The sequence below is a fragment of the Cimex lectularius genome, unplaced genomic scaffold, assembly GCF_000648675.2.
Source record: "Cimex lectularius strain Harlan isolate CLEC.00 unplaced genomic scaffold, Clec_2.1 scaffold385, whole genome shotgun sequence".
NCBI classification, from domain to species: Eukaryota; Metazoa; Arthropoda; class Insecta; order Hemiptera; family Cimicidae; genus Cimex; species Cimex lectularius.
In genome coordinates this window covers 69,782-94,621 of record NW_019392918.1, presented here as the reverse complement: position 1 = coordinate 94,621, position 24,840 = coordinate 69,782, and the positions used below count along the sequence as shown (strand labels likewise).

General features: G+C 33.9%; 1 protein-coding gene and 1 long non-coding RNA gene across 7 annotated transcripts in view; one reads left to right on the top strand and one right to left on the bottom strand.

The window, feature by feature from the left end:
- LOC106672663 (histone demethylase UTY) overlaps positions 1-24,840 on the bottom strand; it is an 83,485-nt gene that overhangs the window by 54,554 nt on the left and 4,091 nt on the right. For 4 of the 6 annotated variants that reach the window (XM_014404252.2, XM_014404253.2, XM_014404257.2 and 1 more), the window contains exons 1-3: positions 22,656-22,816; positions 22,424-22,592; positions 19,208-19,316 (exon numbers count right to left, since the gene is read on the bottom strand). In XM_014404252.2, the coding sequence (XP_014259738.1) occupies positions 19,208-19,316; positions 22,424-22,592; positions 22,656-22,793 (416 nt within the window). In that variant the 5' untranslated portion in view covers positions 22,794-22,816. Of the gene's footprint in view, positions 1-19,207; positions 19,317-22,423; positions 22,593-22,655; positions 22,817-24,840 lie in introns of those variants that run through there. The other 2 variants (XM_014404258.2, XM_014404254.2) reach the window with 1 other exon arrangement.
- Positions 21,426-22,966, top strand: LOC106672665. Its single transcript, XR_001341291.1, has 2 exons — positions 21,426-21,533; positions 22,691-22,966. It is a non-coding gene; the product is annotated as an uncharacterized LOC106672665 (long non-coding RNA).

Genomic DNA, 24,840 nt, shown 5'->3' with positions numbered 1-24,840 from the left:
TATGTCGACTCACGTCTAAATTGGAACCAACATTCACATACTAAAAGACTAGAATCAAACAGCGTTTCGGAAACTCGGAAAAAGGATGACACGCAGGGGGACCGCGGTAGCCGAGTGGTTAGCATGAGAGACTCTCACGCCGCGGTCGTGGGTTCGATTCCCACCGTTGCCTCTGACCCTTTTTTCCCGATAACCCCCAATTTGAACACACAAGAATTCGTACTATGGCTAATATGCAAGATCATAAGGCCAATAAAAAAAAAATAAATAAAAAAAAAAAGCAAACACTTTGTAAGTCACTGATGAAACCGATTGAGACATACGTTTGAACTGTGGAGCACCTTCTAGCATCCAAAGAGTACAGTCCTTCCAATATAGTCCAGTCCTCTGAATCGTTGTCAACGTTCCTACTACGTGTCCAACACTACCCATCACAATGACCTCCAAATACACGAGAAAAACCTAATCCCGAACAAATTTTCCACAATCCATGAAAAACTACCCTCACACTAACCCATTAACTCGATGCATGTCGCACATTACCCAACCCGGGAAAGGCAACTGAAGCGGAGATGGCCCCGGGACCTCCTTTCGTATAGTACGTAACTAACTATTCATAAATCTCGGATCAATGATTCCTGGCTCCCCTAGGATATATGTAAACAATAAATAATACTGCACCTCGTTACATAATGTATGTAATTTGTACCGATGGTAATAAAGTAAAAAAAAAAGATGGAAAGAAAGAGTAATTTTGTATTTGGGAAAGTGGGATAAAACGGTACTTTAACATTCATCCAATAATTTTTTAATATCATATTGGCATTTTATAATTCATAACATCAACTATAGTTTCATGTTTGGAAAGAATTTTTGCTGAAAATAAAACAAACTAAACTATGATAAATAAAATCATTACTTTGTTCAAGAGAGACAGGAAAAATAGTCCTTTTTGATGGACTTCGAGCGATATTTTTGTTCAAGATGATCATTTTGACAATTTATAAAGCATTACTTAATACATCCTCTTGAAACAATTTTTTTTTCTAAACCGTACGTTTTACATTGTATTTGCGTTTCTAGGGATTTTTTTTAAACCGTACGTTTTACATTGCATTTGCGTTTCTAGGGCTTTTTTTTTAAACCGTACGTTTTACATTGTATTTGCGTTACTAGGGAAATTCCCCTTTATTACCTCTTGAGTCGTAATGTTGTAACAGGATAATAAAATTGCCATTTCATTGTATATAACATTAATGAATTCGATTTCCGCTTTATTGGGAATCATAGAAAGAATGATAGAACAAGAAACAAAGAAGGAACAACAAACAACAGCTTGATAACAAGAAAACAACACGTTTACTTCCATGAAAAGTGATCCTTATTGAGGGTGTTCAGTAATGATCATCATATACGGCTTCGTTCTATTGATGATATATTGTGTTAGTCGGTCGTTTTGAACCTCTGATTGATTCACGTCCGGTCATGCTGGTCATGCCTAGCCTCGCTAGTTTGTACCCCATACATACAAACATCTTCAATTTGTAAAAAGTGAACATTACGAGATGATATAACTATAAGCTAATAATTATCGAACGGACCGACGTTCGATTAACTGTCTTAGTTATTGATATCAAAACTGAAAGTTTATTATATCGCGTGAAAGTGTAAAGGCCAAGGTTGTCGGAGAAACAGATACATTTTAAAAGGCCATTATTGCCGGAAGTAACGTCCCTCCGTATTACAATGAGTGCATAAAACGCGATTTGCATAACAAGAGATTCGAAGGGAAATGCGTGTGATAAAAGCCACTTCGTGTTCAGCTTCCATCGGATTTCCTCTCGATAAAACTGGGTAAAAGCCGTCAAAACCAGCACAAGATTTTTTACCTTCAGATAATTACATCTTTAATTTAAAAATTAATCAACTCGAATACATATCCTACAAGGAAAAAACTAAAAGATCTCTTAAATAATAAATAACGCAATTAAAACCAGAGAAGCCCAAAAAATACAAAGAGGCGTAAAACACTGGATAAACATTTTAATGGTTAGGGATGGTTAGGGAAGTAACGCCACATTTTGATCATTTTAGAAAAAATCCACATAAATCGATAAATTGTCAAAAATCTGATGAATTCTCAACCAAGAATTTACATTGTTTTCCTAAGAACTTATGTTTTCCAACTAATTCCACTGCCATTGTGGAAAAATGAGGTAAAGCATGCTTTATAATGATACAATAAAGGTTCAACTGTACAGTGCAGCTGCTATAAGTATTCCATAAAAGCCAATAATAATGGCTTTACACATAAAGATGTTGCATTACAGTCTTATTGTTTTAATTAAAAATACTCATTTGATCTCAAGGATTAAAATTGCCTGAGAAAAAGTGAAAAGCTAGTTCCAATCTAAGGTTTGAGACTTGAAATTTTGCTCCATCTTCCATGCAAATGAGTTAGCGTAGCAATTAACTTTGCCTCAAGGGCATATCCAACTGCTAGGCAGCTTTTTTAACCGGAAACTTAAGATTTAAAAAATACGTTAAATAATAAAGGTTTAAAAAAATCAATCTCGTTGAAAAATCATACCACTACTTGGACAAGTCGATAAAGTAAAGTTTAAAAAACCAGGAAGTATATCTTTTAGGGAGGACTCAGTCAGAAATGTCCCATAGGACGTTCAAAGAGATTTCAACCTTGATGACTTTCTAAAAATAAAACTCACAAACTTCATGCCAAGGGTGCACGAGCAACGTAATCATTTGATCGAGTCAATGACCGTAAGGAAACCTTTTTTTTTAAACCGCACTTAAACGATTGCCACTCTGCATTCGGGTGCTCTTATCAATTCGATAGAAATAAACTGCTTTCTTTTCTTAAAAACGAGCGGCAACGCCAGTCAAAGAAGGTATTTAGACGTACCCACCGTCATTTATTTTCACTACAGTCAGTATTAAAGCTAAGTACTATAATTGTATAATTAGGCCTTTTTTGTCCTTTAGGCCCAAGGAAGTTTTGCATAGTTTGGTGGGTATAAGGGCAATCAAATAACTGCATAGGGGGTTCTTTTTAAATGGCCCGGTTGAATTTCTCTTGCACCAATGCGCTATAAATAAAGTGTTTAATATTTTTTAGACTAGTTTAAAAATTTTTACTTTTTTTGGAGAAAAATTATACAGGCCCAGTTCAACTTCAAAATTTCAAGTACGACCCCCCTACATTTACCCTGACTCTATCACTCTGAACACAGATGAGAGTGGTTAAAAAGAGCAAATCTTTCCATCTTTACGCAAGGCAGGCAATTCTAACATGAACTGTGATTAATAAATAGCAAACCAAATAATAGTTTTTTTTGTCCAGACTTTTTGCCATAACATTGTCATTTTTTAACCAATTCAAAATCCGATTGCACCATTGTTGTCAGTGTAAAAAATCCGTTAAAATGATGTGTCAGGATGTAAAGGGTGGTATTTGAAATTTTGAAGTTGAACTGGACATGTATCAATTTATTTAAAAAAAAAGGTAAAATTTTGAAACTAGACTTAAAAATATTAAACTTGTATTTTTTGGTTTTTTTGGTGAGCCTAGAATGCGTACAAATTCTTTTATATTATACATTTTTTTTTTTTTTTTTTTTGGCGTTATGAACTATGCATATTAGCCATGTGACAAATTCGTATATGTGTGTTCAAATTTGGGGGGTTATTGGGAAAAAAGGGCCAGGGGCAACGGTGGGAATCGAACCCACGACCGCGGCGTGAGAGTCTCTCATGCTAACCACTCGGCTACCGCGGTCCCCCATATTATACATCAAAATTATATTAAACCTTCTCCGCCCCCAGGAATATTGAGTACTCTGGCGTTTGTGACGTCTGGACAGTAAAAGTATGTTATTAGCGAGAATGGAGTGGGTTCAACCCTCGCCCCGATAAACATCGGGGGAGTGACTGTGACCAGATTTCTATTTTGTTGAGATGTATATACATGTATTGTATGTGTTGTGTCTATTTCATAGTTGAAAACTGATGTACAAATGAGAGCTAGCATTTTAGGATATCGACTTAGTTTTCAAAAAAAAAGCGGAGAATCATTAACAGATTGGGACGCTCAAATGGCTGCATGTTGAAAAATACGCATGAGAGAAAGAAAAAGACATAAAAGCACGAAGTATATCAGCTATTTGTCGGCCCCTAAATTTCCTACAAAATTTGTTGATAATAAAATTAACTAATTTAAGCAATTAGCTAACTTTTATTTCAATTGAACGTATGTAATATAAACTAAAAAATAAACACCCATGTTCGACTACTCTGTCTCTATTTAAACGAAGCATGCTAATTAAAAAATAACAATGGATTTGCCGGTGTGAATCGATCCGTAAAAAAGACAAAACCTTTGTCTTTCGCGAACTTCTGAACGCACAGTTGAGTTTCGGATATCAACTAGTTTTAACGTATTTTTGCCTGATTGCGTGCAAAAAGAGATTAACGTACACGATATTGTGATATTTCCTCTTGAGGTCTGCGAGGTAATCAAGAAGCTTGGTCGCTTCGTTCGTTTTGGCCTGCCTATCAAACGGGTTTGTGCGTTTGTTCTCACCCTGCTTTTATCCCCGACTCACTCATGATGGCGAAAAGCCGAACAGACCGAAGCGGTCGGAAACGGTCAAGGTTTAGCAACAGTTTATATAAATATAATTGATGTTAGAATTGTGTGAACAAATGTTCGCACTGGCTTTATCTGGACACTGAGTGATTTCCTCGCCCATACTCTTTCCTCGATTGTCCAGTAATATCTTATTACTTTTGAGGAAGCGTCGACCACTTTACAAAGACGGCCGTCCGATTAGTCATAGATCCTATTGTACGACGGGCGCATTGTAAATCACTCCCACGTGTACTCTTACTACTCTTCTCCTTTATTCAAGGTCTCAAGTGCCTTCATGTATGGTGAATATGGGTTAAAAATAATTCAGCCGTATGCGCATTTTGATCGTAGAATACTAATGGGTTCAAATGGCCCAACGGCATGTTAGTAACTACTACATAATACAGTGGATAAACAGTCAAAAGTGGGTCATGGGAGTTTTATTGATTCAAATAGAAAATGGAGGAAGCAATTTCTAAGAGCATGTCCCTGTGTAAACTAGAATACATTTAATACATTGTCAAACTGGACACAGCCCGAGGGCTGATAGATCTGAATTCTCCAATTTGTAAGGGACGTTATCTAAAATTGCTACCTACAAACATTTGTCACTTGCTTTTCAATAACGCCAAAAAATTAAACGGTACAAACAAAAAAGGAACACTAATCTCATTTTTAATAAACCTCGTATAAAACAAATATTAAATTTCCTTTTATTTTGAAGATTTTAGATTGAACACCAAGAAAATTCCCGAAGTATACAAGGTGTTCAGCTCGGTTTAAAAAAAAAATCGGATAGTACATTTAAAGTGGAGTAGAATGCTGAAAACCTCCTTATGGTTTTAACTCAATCCGTTCGTCACAATTTTTTTCTTTTTGTTTTTTATGAAAAACAAGTTTTTTTTACACAAAACCTGAATATTCTCCACTCTAATTTAACTTTTCCTAACTTTTGACCAATTTTTGGATTTAACACCAAATTTCCTTTTAGATTATTCCACTATTGTTCTAAAAATTGCCAGTCTACTTACAAAATATTGGGTTGTCCGGAAAATAATGCAGGATTTTAAGTTTTCATTAAAAAAAATCTATATAAAATATTCTGTTTACGTTTACAGGATTACTCATTTGTNGTATGGGAAATTATTTTGATTAAAGAACATTGCTTTAAAGTAACTAGTTTCTTTTTTTTTGTTTAATACCAAAATCCTGCATTATTTTCCGGACAACCCAATAACTGCACAAATATCATGAAATTTGCGAAGTGGTAATTTTGGATTAACTTTTTTAAACTCTTAGCTCCCTTACATTACATTTTTAAAAAGGTCAAATCAGCTAAAAAACTTTAACATTTTATGAGCTTTCCAATATTCGAAACCATTATTTTGAGAGAGAGTTGATCGGGTTTTTAAAGTGTGATCAAAAAATAAAAAAAATTTAAAATGTGATAAAATCTTTTTACACGACGAACTGACCACCCTGTATAAACGGTGTTATCCACCTATAAAACAATGTAAGATTATAACACCTAGCGGTCTAAGGTCTATAGATTTTCGAATTAATTTTTTTTTCTCCTAGATTACACATGGGACAATTATTATTTGTGTCATGCATATACATTTTTTAAGTAGATAAACCTTTTGGATAACTTTATTAATAGTAAGTTTTATCAAATCTATTGTTTAAGATCATAAATGGATATCTTTATAAGGAGAAATCCTCTCGATGATTGATGTTGGTTACATAATTTTTTAAATATAGATAACTTATTGAACGCCAATTGACAAGAAATATGTGAGGAATAAAGTTTTAAACCAGTTATTATCCTCCAAACTAGGATATTTTTTTAACAAAATTTAGTTACACATCAAGGTCAGTATGATGTCGCCTTTTCAACTGTTTAAGTACACGAGTCGGCGACAGCGGCTGGACAAATTATGGGTGTTCAATTATGAGTTGATACAATTTCAAATAAGCTTCTTTCACTACTTCGGTGACGTATAGTATATTTAGATCATGATGAAGTACTGAGTTCTGAATATAGTGATAATCCGCAGAACTAGATTTTGGTGGACTTGGAGTCTTTTTATTCGTGATTCACTTGCCAAATGGGACGGCGAAGTGACTGTTAAAACAGCCGTTTGTTGAAGAGTGAAAGTTAAGAACTTATGTCAAGAACGGGCTTTAGAAGAGGGGTTTGCCCCAAAAGTCGATTAATCAGATCACTGACATGTAAATAGTGAAAATATGTTAATCTTTAATCGAGGGTGACGCTTAAATATCTGACAGAAACAACTTAAGGTACCCCAAGAGCCGTATCCATGACTATCAACGTCGTTTCAATTCTTCTGCCATAGGTGTATACAACTAGGGTAGACTTTTGGGGATTTATTTTCATACGCCATTTTTTATTCCAATCATCAATTTTGTTAACATGATTTTTTTTTATTTCTGTGATTTTGTAATTGTTTAGAAGTAATTAAACCATAAAATAGAAATTGTTAATATTTCATCTGGTAATCTTAATTTCATTATTTTTGCCTATCTCAACGTAAACAATTTAAACAATAAAACAGCGTGTCAATTGGCAAAACATTGTCACAAGTATAATTATCGGAATTTTTGGCCCAACACGAAATTGTCCCCAATAAAAGGAGCGAATGGGACCACAGCTTCCAGAAGAACTTGTTGCAGTCAAAGATCCATTTTGTTCGATGAACAGTTCTATATGGGCATGGACGTTGATTTCACACCATACCATACCATTAAAAAATAAAAATAAAATAAAAAAAAATAAAAAAAGTTCTCCGCACACGATCCTGGTTTTCTGATTGCAACAAACTAACTGTTTTAACTATTGTTAAATTGTCCAAGCGAGATGCTGATTTTCAAATACACTCCAGTAGTAAAGAACATAATGCTGGACGTCTTACACGAAGCCTTGTGATGACTGTTTTAGAACCCACCTATACATTACGGACCTTTTGGAGACGATTACCAAGGAAGCCGTTAAATGACGGTTCCGTGTGTGGTAATGGCAATGAGACGATAGTCTCTAGCCGTCGTACATCCCGATCGATCTTCTCTTCGGCCCTAAACCGCTGTTGATCAACGTGTATTGCAAAACGCGGCGCACCCATTGGGCTGTTTTCTAAAACATCTACTCGAACGAGAACTAGACTTAAAATCATGCTTTTAAGAAAATGGTTAATGATTATATTTTGTGATTGCTGGTTTATAAACCTATTTTTTTATAGTTACCATCTTGGTCTGCCTATCCTCGCTGATTTTTGTCAGTCTCTGACTTTGAGTCCAAGATTGACCAAGATGATAGATAGGAAGCTATCAAACAATAAATTGATTTTTTACTGAAATTTATTGTTTCATCAAAGTAAATAATTTACAAAACCAATTAACTCACTCAAACAATTTGCTCTGGAAAAGGAGATATTGAACTGATTTTCTTCATTTTTAATCTAAAGAGTTTAAAACGATTAGTCATACTCTATAAAGGGTAAACAACAAGTTATTAATGTTCTGTTTACGTTTTAAATCAACTATAAATTCAATTAATTATTCTTTTTATCTAAGATCTTAGTTGAGAGGAAATGTTTATGTCACGAGCGGGATTCGAACCACAATATAACACACATATATAATAATATAATAACTATAATATATATACATAGTTATTACGGAAAATAAATAAATACAAGTGTCGGTGTTTTTGACTTTGGGAGTATTTTAGTTTTAAGAAAGTCAAAACTTATTTTCCATCAATATTTTTGTAAGTTACGCTGGGTTCATTGGTGGAGATTGTCGCAACCAACAGGTTGATCGTACCTAATGTGTATTTAGGTTTAGAGTTTAATAGTTGTGAACGTTGAATTTCTTTTTTGAATAATATTTGAATCAGATTTCATTTATATACGTAGAAAATTTTCAAACATAACGGATCCACAAATATTTTTCGGGAGGGGAGGAAAGTGAAAATCGATTTCCCTTTTAGGACGATCCCTCGCGTGAAAGTGTTGGGCCGTAAAGGCCGCCCAACCCTGTAGGATGGACAGGAACGAACGAGAAAAAAACAATCCCAAGAAGGATTTAGAAACACGTTACAACAATAAGCAAATTTCATTCAAAAAAGTTTCCATTGAATAATTCTGAATCACGGTTGCTCTTTAAAGCACTTGGGACTAAAGGGGAAAACAATTTGAACCAACATGAAATGAACGAGTGCCAATGTAATTTCGAGTAATGTTTCGAAAACGATTATTGAAACAACGTTCATTAAAAGATTTTTTTATTTAGAAATAATTAAAATCAAATAATTCATACTTCATTCATACTATCATCATTAAACATTGTATTTCAACACCAATTAATTTCAACAATTAAAACCGATTGGCAGCAATTACAAGTCGCCATTATTTAATTTTTTTTAGTAAACACATGTTTCATTTTTCTAAATATTTATTTGTATACTAAACATGAATTGTACACACTGCAAATTGTTCTTAATGCTATAAACTGCAACCTGTAGACATGTGTTATGAGAAGCCAGCCAATGCTGGCACTCAGTTTTTTAAGCGAGGTTAAGCGAGGAGGTCTCGGGGTGATAGTAGTTTGGGAGGTTCTTGGGATGGGAAGTAGTGGAGAAGGTTTGAGTAGTAGAGTTAAGATGGTTGAAAGATTGGTGTGAAACTTGGTGGGAATGGATCAATTCTTTGACAAGGCAATGTTAAAGTCATTGTGGATGATCAGGTTGGATAAATAGTAAGGCATTTGGAGAATTCTTTTAAGGACTTTCAATTGAAATACTTCGATTTGTTGGACGTTAGGCCGGCTTGGTGGTCGTTCCGCTCCGTACATCCAAATAAGTCAAAGTAATTTTTTGTAAAGGGTTAGTCAGACCTTTACCGTCATGCCTGATTTCGGTCCTATAAGTCTTGTCTTGGACAAATCGTCAGTCTACTGTCTAATGAACTAATTATATTAATTAACTGTCTAATTAATATTGTATAACCCTAACTGTGTATATGTCGTATTTTTTTAACATATAGTCGTGGACAAGGGGATTTGTTTAATGGGAACGCCATTTGGGTTCATTCAGTTTCAAATTACGAGTTTTGAGCCATTCTTCTGGACATTACAAAATTATTAAAGATAAACCTAAAACATTTCAACAGTTCATTTTGCTGATGGCATGTAATGTTTAAACAGCAATCAGGAGAATAATACTTTGCAAGTAAATTATTAGTAAAATTGAAGAATTGTGGGACAATTTGAGGGATTAAGACCCATTAGGCTATATCGAGCACAGTGCATTGTGTGTACAGAATGTACTACCATTCCTCCAGTTATGTTTCAACCGCGGTCTATGCAAAGAAATTCATCTGGATTGCGGTTACAGCTTCAGTTGTGGAGAAAACACAACCCTTTTCATAAAACCAACAGCCCAAGACGTAAGAGCTGATTTAAGCCACCCACACAAACACAAAATGGCTGCACGAAAATTGCTGCAAATACTCGGAGAACGAAAAGTCGGAACCACTATCAATGAAACTACCAACAAGAACTCATTTCATACATACAAGCAAAAAAAACACTAGGACACAACAACGGCTAAAGGATAAATTCACAAACTAGTATATGAAAAGCATAAGATCAATCTATTTAACAAACCAGACATAAAAAACTTGATTAAAGACAACTAGCAAAATTGGAAAACTAAGAGAAAGCACTACAATAAAACCGCTAGACCAAAACGGAATAAGAGGAAGAAAATAAGACAGACAGGGAGAATAGGTAAGGTCATTTAGGGAAAAGTAAAACAACGCAAAACCTCACACAAAACCCCACGAACCATCAACAATACAGGCAAGCTTAAAATTATTACATGATGTTACTACACAACCCACACACGAAAAAACACATGATCACACACATTATGAAGAATTCATGCAGACCCTTTAAAATAATTACTAAAAGTTCAAAGGAACCGAGTTGGTCAGGGATATAAGCACGGTGAAACCAAACTGGCACGACTGACAAAATAATACCCAAACCAACCAGTGAAAAACGTGTAATGTCTGGTTTACTATGCACATTTAATATTTACTAAGTTTGAGATTTGACTAAATTTGATAATAGAAAACCGATAATTATGAAATATACGGAATAAAAGAATATCCACCTACCATTACAGGCTTCCCCGCCGTTCTACAACGCGCCAGCAAGAGAGAAAAAAGTCAAATATATCCACGAAACTAATGTAAATGTATGTAATCGGGACAGTGTTTAGAAACCGGTGACAATTTTAAGCGGATTTCTGTTGTCTATCTGTTGAATTATTTCAACTCTTGTACAAACATAGGGAGAATTCAGTGTGTACAATGAGCCGAAAATACGGAAGATGATGTGCCGTAGTTAGTACTCCCGACAGGCATAATTATTCCAGTCATTTGTGTCACATTTAAGCGACGTCGTGTCAAATTAACGGACTCTCCATTCCACGTGAATTTAATTAAAATCGATTTCCCTGAAAGTCCTTATTTTCTTCGCAAAACAATTCAACATCAATTGTTTACCCACCGCCACTAGAAATCGAAGTGAATCTCTCTTCGATTGTCCAAGAACTGATTGGACTATTTGGTCTCCATGGATATGACCAACTTCCAGACTTATCTGGTAGACGTGTATGTTGAAATAAAGTTGTCAATAAGTCAGAGAAAAAGTTTCTTAATCAAAAATACCCTAATAGATGTTAAATAATAAAAAAGTCTATAAATGCTATAATCTAGAGATAAATCAACACCAACGCCAAGCCAAATGAAAAATATTTACTACCATTTACATAAAATATAAAGTTAAAAGAAAGATTTGTTGGGTCGATTTCAATCATTTTGGTCTGTCGTAAGTGTCTCGCATTTCTTAAATGGCAGGTCAAAGATATAAGCAGGCCGAAAACATTTAACGAGATTGACTAAATGCACCAAATGAAAAATATTTACTACCATTTACATAAAATATAAAGTTAAAAGAAAGATTTGTTCGGTCGTTTCCAACCATTTTGGTCCGTCGTAAGTGTCTCGCATTTCTTAAATGGCAGGTCAAAGATATAAGCAGGCTGAAAAAACTGTATAAAAAAAAAATGCACCGCATGGCCTGTAGATGGAATTTCACCACAAGATAAACAAAAAACTTTTCATCTGGTCAGTTTCCAGAGAAGAACATCATATCCCATGTACAAAACTATCTGCCAAATTACAAATGATGACTTTTTATTAAATTGATTTTTAAAATTCTCTGAAGTTTTCAAGTTTAATTGTAAACCTTGGTTACCAGATAAAATTAACCTTTGTTTATTATGTAACCAAGGGGAGAATTATTGGAAAATGTCCTGCATGCCACCCGATATGAGAATCGTGCTTGAGCACTCGGCGTCGAATATCTGGGTCAACTGTTCTGATTTTTACAAGGTTATTTTATTATATATAGTGAGAATATTGTAGTGTAGCCTAATTTGTGAGGAAAGTGAATGAATTTATTAGCGGTATCCTTTTTTTCCTCTCATTATTGGATTTACACCATCTTCCTGAATTTTCACCACTGTTGGGAGCATTCTATACTAATTTGTATTAATGCCCAGGAAAAGTAACAGTAATTAGCAACTAATCTTTTAAAGTACTTCTCAAATAAAATTCGATTACAACGGCCCAACCTCTGGACCTAACCGCCTATAGACGCTAGAAATGCATTAAAAAGCATAATTAAAAGAAAGTGGTAGCGTCGGTGGGTCAGCTCGGCAGAGAAAATCTAGCGTGAATGTATTTATTAACATGAATGTGTAGTGTGAGAGGGACGAAGGCGGAATATTGAGTACCCATCAACCCTCAATAAGGTTTAGTTATGAAAGAGGTGCAAAGGCTGATGGAGGAATATATGAGTACTGCACCATACTAACTGGTGAATGGCATGTAAATAAGAAAGAATGATGCAATCAAGCGTGAGTGAGAATGTGAATGAGTCTGAATCTAGAAATTGCATGCGTTGGGTGCTGAATTGAACCTAGCTGTTGACAGCACTGCAGGTTGGAAAAATGCTCGAGGCTTGCCAGTAATTTATTGTATATTACACAAGTTGTAATTGCCGATGTACCGCGAGAAGTGGTAGACTCAAGTTATATGTGTATACATATGCAGATTAGATTTTATATATATATCCAAATCCATACATATATAATGTACTTTACTTGATTTTATTGGCAATAAACTTTGTTATTATGCTCATATTTTTGTATTCCTTCTTGTTTTCTATTGGGAATTATTTATTGTGTAAGTTTTTTAAAGAAACATACACATATAACTTTATAATTTATTACTTGTTGTTTGTAAACTAATATTTTTTCCCATTCAAAACAATAACTTTCGATCCTGCTTTTATTTCAAGAAGTGAAAAAAACGTCGAGAATACAGATTTTCTTTAATAGCCGGGCCCTTGAAAGTTCGGTTTGTAACCGAAAACTGCCCATGATTTAATGGAGGATGAGTAGAACCGAGTAGTGGCCCAGTTTAGGGTGGAGGAGGAAGGGGGTCGATCAATAAAACTCACCCCTACGAGAAGCCACCCCCTCGTTGCATTACTCATTCAGCATCAGCCCGCAAAAACTACTAGCAGCATACGCAGGTTTTATTTACAAAAACAAAACAAAAACTCTACTCTTGATTCAACAATTTATAATCAGTTGATGCGCGTGTATGGGCGTTATACGGTTCAATACAGTGGGTTAATAAACACATCCAACCAGTTGTATAAATCTTACATATTGATTAAAAAAGGCAAGGCAACATTCTGAAAGTTTTATTCTGGTCATTTTTAAATAGTTTTGCCATACAAATAAATAATGTTTTTATGTTTATCGTGGCTAGTCATTTCGAAAGTTTCAATGGGTTTCTTAAAAGCAAACAAACGCGATAAGTTTAATTTAGTTATGTATATACTTTTCGTCCATACAAAAACAATAAAGTTTTTTAAATCTTTATTTCGCTAGTTCATTGATATGCTTTGAAGATGACAAAATAGGAATTATCGTATAAGATTATGTTGCAGCTTTATCACATTCTACCATCCAGTAATGCAGTTTGACCGTCTCTAAGCCTCCTGGTCTGTTCAGTCTCACTATTTGCACTATTAGCTGACAGGCTCTTCTTGGAATTTCGTAATCTTCAGTCTATGGTCGGGTATATGAGAAAGGAGAAAAGACTGACAAGAAATGGCGAGGAAATGCATATCAGGAAGACTACACGTTGATCACACAGCGGACCTCAAGAAGAAATCTAACAATTAAATATCCAACTGACCTCAAGAAGAAATCTAACAATTAAATATCCAACTAAGTTTGGGGTTAAATTAACATTTACTGGGCCTATAATATAATGTGATCAGCCTTCAAAATTATAATTATATATTAGAAAAAGGTCAGAGATGAAGCCAATAGAAAGAAATCATTAATCATTTAAGACCCAAACACTGAAGACGGCGAAATGCCGAAACGCGTCTGAACCAAAAGAAACCAGCGAGGATAGACAGAGCAAGATAATAGATAACTAATTATTCTTTTTATGTAAGGTCTTGGTGGAAATGAAAAAGTCAGTGTCACGAGCGAGATTCGAACCCCGACCTTCGGCTGACACTGACTTTTTCATTTCAACCAATACCTTACATAAAAAGTATAATTAATTGAAAGAAGCAAGTTGGTCAATCAGACTAAACATAATGAATTTAATAATAGATAACAATCAAAGAATAACGTTTATCACTCCGCATACTCCAAAAGAAAATCTCATAAGAAATCATTCCGTTTATTTGAATTCCTTTCAAGATTGCACAAAACCAAAACGTTTTTGAGAAACAAAGCAAATATACACGGGCCCAGTATGTGGCGTATCGTCAGTTCAACATTAATTTAAAAGAGTAATGAATGTTTATATTCTCAAAATGATGTCATTACAATGAAAAGAAAAATGGGATCATATACATATATGTATTACCATACATTATTTGCCCGAAGGAGGAAGTGTTTTAGATGTACAACGTAACCGTAGAAAAAATTCAACCACTGATATCAATTCAACCACCTGGCCTTCTAATCAAATTTCTTGAGGAACTAGAACTCACCGGTATGCTACAGATACAGAACGAGAGATGCAGTAAGTCTCATAGGGCGCAGTATATTACACACCCGAACATTACATCTACATACCAACATGACTAATACATTAGGTAGGTTCTATGTTTTCACATTGTCAAAGATCAGAACTAGGGTGATCAGTGATAAGGATCCACTGGTTCTTAATACCATGTATATCCGGTTTATATACTATAAGCTGGTAGCAATCGTAGAAAGATGACGAATGATAGCATTATAGTTCGTTGGATTGTTGCCTACTAGCAATCATGTAATTGAACGTTATTCAATAATAATATTAATTATTTAGTAATTTGACGATGTCTCATGCAACAGATGCGATTCGGATTAATGCAATCATCTCCGGACAATAGTTTTGCTTTGCAGACCTCAGCTCCACGCTCTCGTAGCTTTTAAAGCCGACCTCAGAGTAGGCGGACCAGTGATGATCAATTCCAATCAAATTGCTGTCAACAGTTCATCGACTGCACCGGTGTGGTTTTTGATTTCTACAGGTCGAATTAAACCACCAGTACCAATCGTACCGGGATTAAATACCGTGGATTGTTTATGCGAGGTGCAACGAGGGGACGACATTCCTCGAGAAGACATCCTCAAATGAATCATGTCTGGAGGAAATAGGAGCGACTGGACGATAAAGAATTTCAATTGTCAAGTAAGGTGAATTTAATAAAATCTAATGTAATGCTATGCAACTTTTATGTGTTTTCATTTTAAGAATATGCATAAGAACTGCAAAAACTTATTTTGGCGTGCAAGTGATTTAAAAACCCAATTGGAAAAAAAACCTTTCTGGCGATCGAATGCGACAATGTTCCACAGAAAGGACAAGTCGCGGGTAAATATTTGTTCAAAAGATAAATAAAAATAAACAGAGCCTTTGAAATTTTTATTTCATACCGCCCACATGCCCAGAAAAAGTTATCGACCTCCTGATAGCCTAGTTCGATAAGATTACGTGCGTCCTAATAAATTTCAGATTGTTTTGCTCATTGCAACGTGGGGGTTCTCCAATTCACAGCACTTCTGATCAATTATTATTTTGAATCCTTGCCTAAATTTAGCTAATTATGAGACCTTTTAATTATAGATTTTATGGGTCGTAATTATAAAATTTACTTAATCTATTTATAATTTTAAACTAACCATTTATCAATTAATTAAGATTTTTAGATGAGATAAAATTAATTGAAAGATATTAATTGGTCAAGCGGACCACGAAAGCTAGTGAATGAATTTATATTGTTTATAATATTATAAAAAAGAGACTTGCTTAAAAAGTAAACAATTATTGCAAAATTAACTTATGTTGATGACTTATGAGAGTTCATTAAAAAAAAATTTACATTGCATAAACAAATTGATTTTAAAGAAAAATTGTATCTTTATGGGCAATTTTTTAAATAAAGTTACACTTGATTGATGACAACAAAATATGTACATACATTGAAATACATTACACGATTGATTTTCAAGTATAATCTACTGACAATTTAAAATTGTAAATAATATTCATTTGCTTTCTATTAACTTTCCAAGTTTGAGTTTAAATATTTATACTTTGTTTCTCAATTAAGTACTGATTAATTATATTATTCAAACATAAACCGTAAGACTCTCATGAGTTAAGAGCACTGTCATTAGATGGCCCTCGGAGGATCTGAGTTCTAGAAGAAGGGTCATCCTTTCCCAAATAAGGATACCCAACAGAAATAAAATCAAAAATTTCAGGACGAGGGGAAGCCACAAAAGTGGTGGAAGGTCGAAAACACCCAGGCGGTATAAGAAGCAGGGGAGAAGGCAGTGTAGTGGGCCCAGGGGGGGGGATCAAGAGTAGAGGAACCGGCTGGCAAGGATAGCAGGACAGAACTTCTGGGATGCTGCAGGCAAGCAGAAAAAAAAGACTACTATTTTAATTTCCTATAGTTCAGCGAATTTCTTCTGGCAGTATTAGTCTTCAGAAGACCTCAAGGGAACGTACACTGCAGAAGGAAGAAGCCAAGGAACTCCAAGAACTTTTGGGCCAAAGCGCACATATATATCCAGCATGTAGAGAAATGTTGCTTGATGTGTCTCACCTAATTAAAAGATATAACTCCTTGGCTCTATATAGAGGGTGTAGGATTGCCACCCGATAAGACAATCATGCTTGAGCACTGCAGTGGATCCTCTGATCCAATCCTTGGAGGAAACCTTGTTGGGTTTTATTGTATGTAGTAATGTTTGTTTTGGGTCCCTTGAGTGTGCTGAGAGTGAATATATCAACTGTGTGAATGTGTAGTGTAATGGCAGGAGGGTAGATGGCAGAATATTGAACACTCCATTGACCATTAACCATTATTAGGTTATATAATAGGGTTATATAAAACGATGATGGAAGAGTACTGTACTCTTGGAAGAGTACTCCAGAAGTACTTCACCCTAATTGAATGAATGACATGTAAATAGGAGAGAATGTGTTTGAGAAAGAGTGAAGGTGTGAATGGGTTTGGATATAGTTACTGCATTGGGTGCTGAATTGTCCCAGCTTTGGACAGCATCCCAAGCCTAACTTCAGTGGCTGGACAGAAAATATCTACGTCTGACCCCGGAATGTCAACATCTGCCAGTATTTTATTGTAAATTACAAAAGATGAAATTGCCGGTGGGCTGTGAGAACTGATACCTTAACTCTGTACATGTGTGTATATATGTACATACATTTAAAGATAAGGCAAAGTCCTTTCCCTTATATCTATCAATTGGCAATTTACATATTCCAATTTTATTTATTTATTCTAGAATGAATAAAAGTAAAAGGCAAATTATTCCCGCAACCTTCAATAATGAATTATTGATCAATAGAATTGTCTCAGATCGATGTATATATTTATCTCGTTCTAACTCTAACATCAAAAATCTGAAAATAAACAGAGGTCAGATAGTTCACCCATTGGAAAACAAGGATTGTAGTAGCTACTACTTTTTTTTAGAAATCGTGAGATGCGGTCTGGTGTGATGTAGGCTTCAGAAAAACATTTTCTTTATGGTGCCAACGGAATAATTAATAATTATTCAGAAATCGTGAGATGCGGTCTGGTGTGATGTAGGCTTCAGAAAAACATTTTCTTTATCGTGCCAACGTTTCGATCTTTATTGAGATCATCTTCAGGGCCTGGGATTTACAAACATTGTTTTATGTAAACAATGTTTGTAAATCCCAGACCCTGAAGATGATCTCAATAAAGATCGAAACTTCACTAATTTCCTGGTCCGCTTGACCAATTAATACATTACAATTAATTAAGGTTTTTAGTTGAGATGAAAAAAGTTAATGGCACGAGCGGGATTCGAACCCACGAACCCCAAAAATGGCAAAAAGGAGGGAAAACTCACAAGGTGGGTTGAGACAGGAAGTTGATGTCCGAGTGGATCGAGGTCACAACAGCTCAAGTGGTACAGCAGCGGCGTATCTAGCCGAAGATTGTGGGTTCGAATCCCACTAGTGCCATTAACTTTTTTCATCTCATCTAAAAACCTTAATTAATTGTAAAGATCGAAACGTTGGCACGATAAAGAAAATGTTTTTCTGAAACCTACATCACACCAGACCGCATTTCACGATTTCTAAATAAATATCGATTAACGGTCACTAATCACCACACATTTCTACACACACGTAGCTACTACTATTATGAATTATTTTCTTGACAGAATGATTTGTCGATTTATTAATTACAGTTATTATTATGTAATAATTATAGAAAGTTTTTGTTTTTTAAAGATCAGACACACATTTATCAACGTAAATTTCTAAAATAACATTAAGCCTCTGCCTTTGCTGTAAATCTTGCTTTTCTTTTAGAATGCAAATGATTGTAAATTTAAAGAAACCTAGAAAGAAAATACTTTCATAACACAATTAGTTAAACTATACCATTATTTACATTTAAAAATAAATCAGTAGTTTGTCAAATATCAAGTTCAACATCTAATTTCTGTAACTTGCAAATGTTCAAATGCAACAGTTTCTTCTGTAATAACCACCTAACTTAAACTAATAAAAATTAAAAAGGCAATAATTCTTGGAAAACTTTAAATCTTAGTATTTAAAGCAGCATAAGTATTGGTTCTGAAATACATAAAATAGAAACTGGGAAACTTTCCAAAACGAGTCACCATCTTTTGGTGAGGGCAGAAACTAAAAGCACGTGTTGAGGGGTCGGTGACCCCACGGTGAACCTGACAATAATAATGTATTGCCCTCATTTTCATATTAACCGATTGTAATTGAAGGAATTTTCTTTTTATAACTGCAGATATTCTACACACACCTTCTACTTTTTACTCGTAAATAAAAATGTACTTACCACTGGAATGCATTGTAGTGAAAGTACACCAACCCTTGCCCGTATAAAAAACAAGGATCTTTCCAGTGGTCTGGCTTCAACTTGAAGAACTTTTGATATGCAGACATTGCTAAAAAAAAAAAAAAAATAAATAAATAATAATAATATTATTATTGTATGCTGCATACCTTACAGTATAAAAATGTGTATATAATATCTAGACAAAAGCTTGTTTAAATAAATGAATGTTAAAGACGATGTACAGTGGAATTGTTCAGCTAGAAAATAACGATATGTTTTTTCACCTTTTTATTCAACATACATAATCCATTCAAAATAACTCTTTCTGGTTATTTAAGTTAGAGGAAATTGGTCTTTTTCCCCCTTTTTTTATGAGGGTATTTTAACTATGAGGTTATATGAACATTCGGGGTGCCGGTGTTTTTGAAAGAAAGCCCATTTGTAAGTCTTATCAACACCTGAACCGCTTCGGCCACTGACGCCCTGTATATATTATTTCAGGCATTTTGGAAAAGGAATTAAACTACCCAAAACATAGTCTATGCAACGAATAGAAATACCTAGTTCTTTTCTGGCTGAAAAATCCCACCCTACACCATCGCTAATATTTAGAAGTATATAAGCATCCAATAGAGATAAATAAATATTATAATGCAATAATTAATAATCATAATAAGAATTAAAAGCATAATAGTCATGAACAACACAAAATGAATTTACAGTTAGTAAAAAAGTCTGCAATATAGTTTCAGTATGTCATGTTGATGTTAAAATCAATCATCAATCAATAAAAAATAAAAAAGTTACAGAAAAATAATTTTTATAACAATAAATTTGTTATCAAATTTAAGTTCCTCACTGAAGATGGCACAATGCTGAAAGGCATTTGAATAGTTCAACAAATCAGTGAGTGAAAACGGATCCAATAAGTGACCCAGATGCCGGTCCGGTATCAATGTAGGGCTCTTTACAGGCAGATTGTGAGCTAAGACCACATTTTTTAATGGTATTATGAACTGTTTCAGGGTATTATATGACTGCCACAATCACTCTGAAGATTTCCAGCACAAGAAGAATCATTTTCTCATGAGGTCTTTCTAATTTCTTTGGCCGAGCCCCAATCAGTGCTTACTTTCCAAAATGTCATTAGTTTTGTAGTTCCAGATAACCGTTTGTACAGTTGACCGACCTTTGCAATTTCACCTAACCACAGAGTTGCACCATCAAACAAATAATTTTAACCGGCAGTCCATTATAATAAAATATTTATAAAACTATTGCCTAGCACGATTGATTAAGTATTACTAACTAAAGTTAATAAAAGGAATTAAACCAAAGGTGTATTCAAACTTATTTTGCATAAAGAAACGTCCATTTTACATCATTGATTTTTCTTTTTTTTAATCCAATCTTTACTCCAAAAATAAACAAATAGAAAGTTTTTCTTAGTTTTATAATAAGTGATTTCTTTTTCTTTTAAAAAGAAAAAACAAATTTTTTGGGAGTATTCAGACTTCTTTTTTTACTAACTATATTGTTAAACATCAATACACAAAATACATAATTAAAAAATTAAGTAATGATAGAAATAACACCCTCAGTTATCAAAGTTTTTTAAGTATTGTTGTTCTAAAATAAACCCTCTCTAAATTTGATATCGTTGGAAAAATTAATTTTAAAACTGAAAAGGTTTGCATAGATTTTGATCTTTAGAAACAAAAAATCAGTCCTGTAAGCAGTTGTCCATTTGACTTTTTAAGGAAGTGAGGAGTCGACGTTAATTTTGCTTCGTTGGACAATTCTGCCCAATGCTCATTTCTTAAATTTGATATACAGTCATTAGCCTAAAGAAAAGGAAATAAGGAAAAAAAAGCAAAATTTTAATACAAAGAGCATTATTATATAATGCACTTAAGGGCTAAATCCTCTTACTTTCAAAATACCACCAAGTTCAAAACATTATATTATTTTATACATATAACGAAATATGCATTGCATATATACATAATACATTATATCATTATAATGGCTTATCATTCTTAATTGCATTTTAGAAGGTACCTCTTTGTATGCAAATATCAGCTCTCTCTCTCTCTCTCTCTCTCTCTCTCTCTCTCTCTCTCTCTCAAAAAAAAAAAAAAAAATTAAATAATTTAATTAAATTACATGGATTTGACTTATTGTATTTTCTACAAGTGTGTTAGTTACAGTCTTGTTCATTGTATTACAACATCTGTGATCAGTTGTTAAATTTAAGCAAAGTAATAGAATTTAGAAATAAGATTGACTCAAACATATAATGCTGGCAGCATTCTGAAAGGCAAAGGTATTCTTTTTTTTCTCATTTCAAGATTCGTACCTTCTTCCTGAATTTTCATGTCTATTGGGAGTCTACACTGATTTTTATTAATGCCAAGCAAAAAATAACAAAATTAGTAACAAATCTTTTAAAATCCTTCTCAAAATACGACATCGTCCCAACCTCTGCTATACCACCATGATCTGGTCCCGCACATGCTACAAATGCATTAAAAACATGTGGCAGTGTCGGTGGGCTGGCTTGGCAGAGAAACTGACGGGAATGTATTTATTGGTATGAAGTATATGTGAGAGGGCTGATGACAGAATATTGATTACTCCATCAACCCTCAATTAGGTTAGTGTGTTTAAAGGATAATGGAGGAATACAGAGTACTCCACTACCCTAAATGAGTAAATTAAAAAAAATATGTATTTAAGAGTGTGTGAGAATGTAAATGTGAGTGGATCTAGGAATTGCACGCATTGGGTGCTATGGATAAAACCTAGGTCTGATCAACACCTGCCAGCAATTTATTATAAATTACAAAAGCTGGAATTGCTGGTTGAGAAGTGATACGCTCAACTCTGTACATTTGGGTATAAATGTATGTACATGTAAAGATTTGAGCTTACTGAGTAAATCCAAATCCACAAGACAAGTAGGCAGTAATCAAGTAAGTAATCAGTAATCAATCCATCTAATATCATTCATTGGACAAAGTATTTATTATATATTTTTGCTTAACTCAATAAACATATTAATATGTAAATATAAAGTTGATTAAAAATGTGTTTTTTACCAACCAGTTGTTCAATAATTTGTTGAAGTGGTTCCTGACCATTCTCACCACTTCAACACATTATTGTTAAAAGTTTTAAATTATTTTTAATTTAATTTGGCCAGAATTATCTTACCTTTAGCATAATCTTCAAGTAAGAGGTGGAAGTGACCAAGTTTGCAATAAGTTTTTGGATCAATATTGACCCCGTCTTTAATGTCAGCAGTATCATCTTTTTCACTTTCTTTTTTTCTCTCTCGCTCTTCCTGAGCTTGCATCAGCATACGCTCCAAGTATTTAATCGCCTGAAAATTCATTCAGTCTATAAATCGTTCTATGATTTAAGATTTGCCCACGCACTTATTTACCTTTAGCACTAAATCCTTTTTCTTGCTTTCCTCAGGGTTGTTGAGCTTGAGAAAACCAAACTGCCGACTGAAACAGACAAGACAGCAAGAAATGAGCAAGACCAAGAAGGACATAAAGGCAAAGTCGAAAACTGACATGGGGGAAGACTTGAGCAATGACTATTTTGACATCAAAGCCGAAATAGATAAAATGATAAGGATGTACAAAACCATCAATGCAGAAAATGAAATAAAGAGGTTGCAGGAAATCAACAAAATAGAAGCTATGTTTAAAAAGCTGTAATCATGTATTCAAATGAAAAAAAAAAATTTCACCATAAATTTTTATTCCTAATATAAAATACTTTGGAGTACTTTTTTTTTTGTAAATGTAATTTTTATTTAGATTATTCAATAGGTCTAACATCCTTTAAAATTAGTTTTTACCATAAATAACACATGGGGGGGGGTATCATGAAAAAAAGGCCAGAGGGGACAGTGGGACTCGAACCCACGACTGCGGGGTCTTCGATAGTGTAAGTTAATATGCAAGAAAAATGAAAAAAGACATCAGCAGCTCATTTATAATAACAACACTAAATATTATTGTATTGGGTTGTCCGGAAAATAATGCAGGATTTTAAGTTTTCATTAACAAAAATCTATATAAAATATTCTGTTTACGTTTACAGGATTACTCATTTGTATGAATGTCAACACTTATTAATCCTCTTCCAAATGATATTGTTTGNGTATGGGAAATTATTTTGATTAAAGAACATTGCTTTAAAGTAACTAGTTTCTTTTTTTTTGTTTAATACCAAAATCCTGCATTATTTTCCGGACAACCCAATAATTTAATAACAAAAATTAATTAAGACATTTATCCTTTCTATGTCCTTATCCTGTCATATGTAAAGAACTTTATCTTCACGTGGTTTCTTGGCAGAATCAGCAAGCATTAAAAATTCACCCCATTTTTTTTAGACGATTGAATTTAATCCACAATTCCAGTAACGATGCTTATTCTTTTTTCAGCTGCTAAAGGAGACAGAGAGGACTGACTGTCTTTCTGTCTAGAACAGTCATAAACTTGAATTGTTTTAAACCTAGGAGACTATTCAACCTTGAGGTTATCTTTCGTCAACCTTAGTTTCTTTTACAGCATACTCAGTAATGTACATAATTTTAGTCCAAAGGACATTGTTCCTTCATTTCTGGCATTATTTTACAACGCACTTTCGTATGCCATCCTATTTGTCAATGTATATACAATGGCAATCATAGGCCGGTAACTGGACTAGGGCATCTATGTGATGATTACAGCCCAGATTTGTATGCAATCGCATTTTTTTTGTTATCGCTTACAACCATGGTGACCATATCTCCAGTATCATGGTGGTTCATATTTTATTCTGTATATTTTTGCATATTTCATTTTGCATAAATTTGCATTAAAGAATATTGAAAATTTGATTTTTTTGTTTGTTTGTTATAGAAATAAAAATAAATAGCAAATAAGAATCTGAGACAAAAAAGACAATAGCTAAATTTTTATTCACATTGTTACTTTTCAGAAATAAAGACAAACAAACCCACAACAGAATCCTCCAAAAATAATCAGCATCTTATTTGAAGCCCCCATTTCCAAAACTCTATGCATTTTTTTTTTCGTCTTTCCTGACAAATTAATTTGTCTGAAGTAGTCGGGTTGTACGATGTTATAAAGGCCTCACTTGAATCACTAAAATAGTCTGTTTCAACCCGGCAACCCTAAAGAAAATGCTGAAAGCATTGTATTACAAACAAAATAAAATTCAAAAAATCCTTACAAAAAACTGATCCTCACTCAAATTATTTCACTGGTCAATCTTCACTCCACACACATTTAAAAAGAAATTAGTTAATTTTAGTGAGTTGATGTGTGTGATATTCATCTTCTGTTCATTTTAATATATTTAGAGTAAATTATATATTTATGTTTTTTTTAGGGCATATTTGAGGAATTTTATTGTATATAAATCTGGGTTCTAGTGATGATTAAACAGTATAATATTTGCAATTGACTCCACATCTTTTAAGAACAGGTTTAACACTGCATATTATTATTGTGTGACATGTTGAAAGTGCCAGAGAGATATTGGCATATAATGATGGCAATAATGACACACAGAAAACAAACACTTTGAATGAGTACAAATACTTT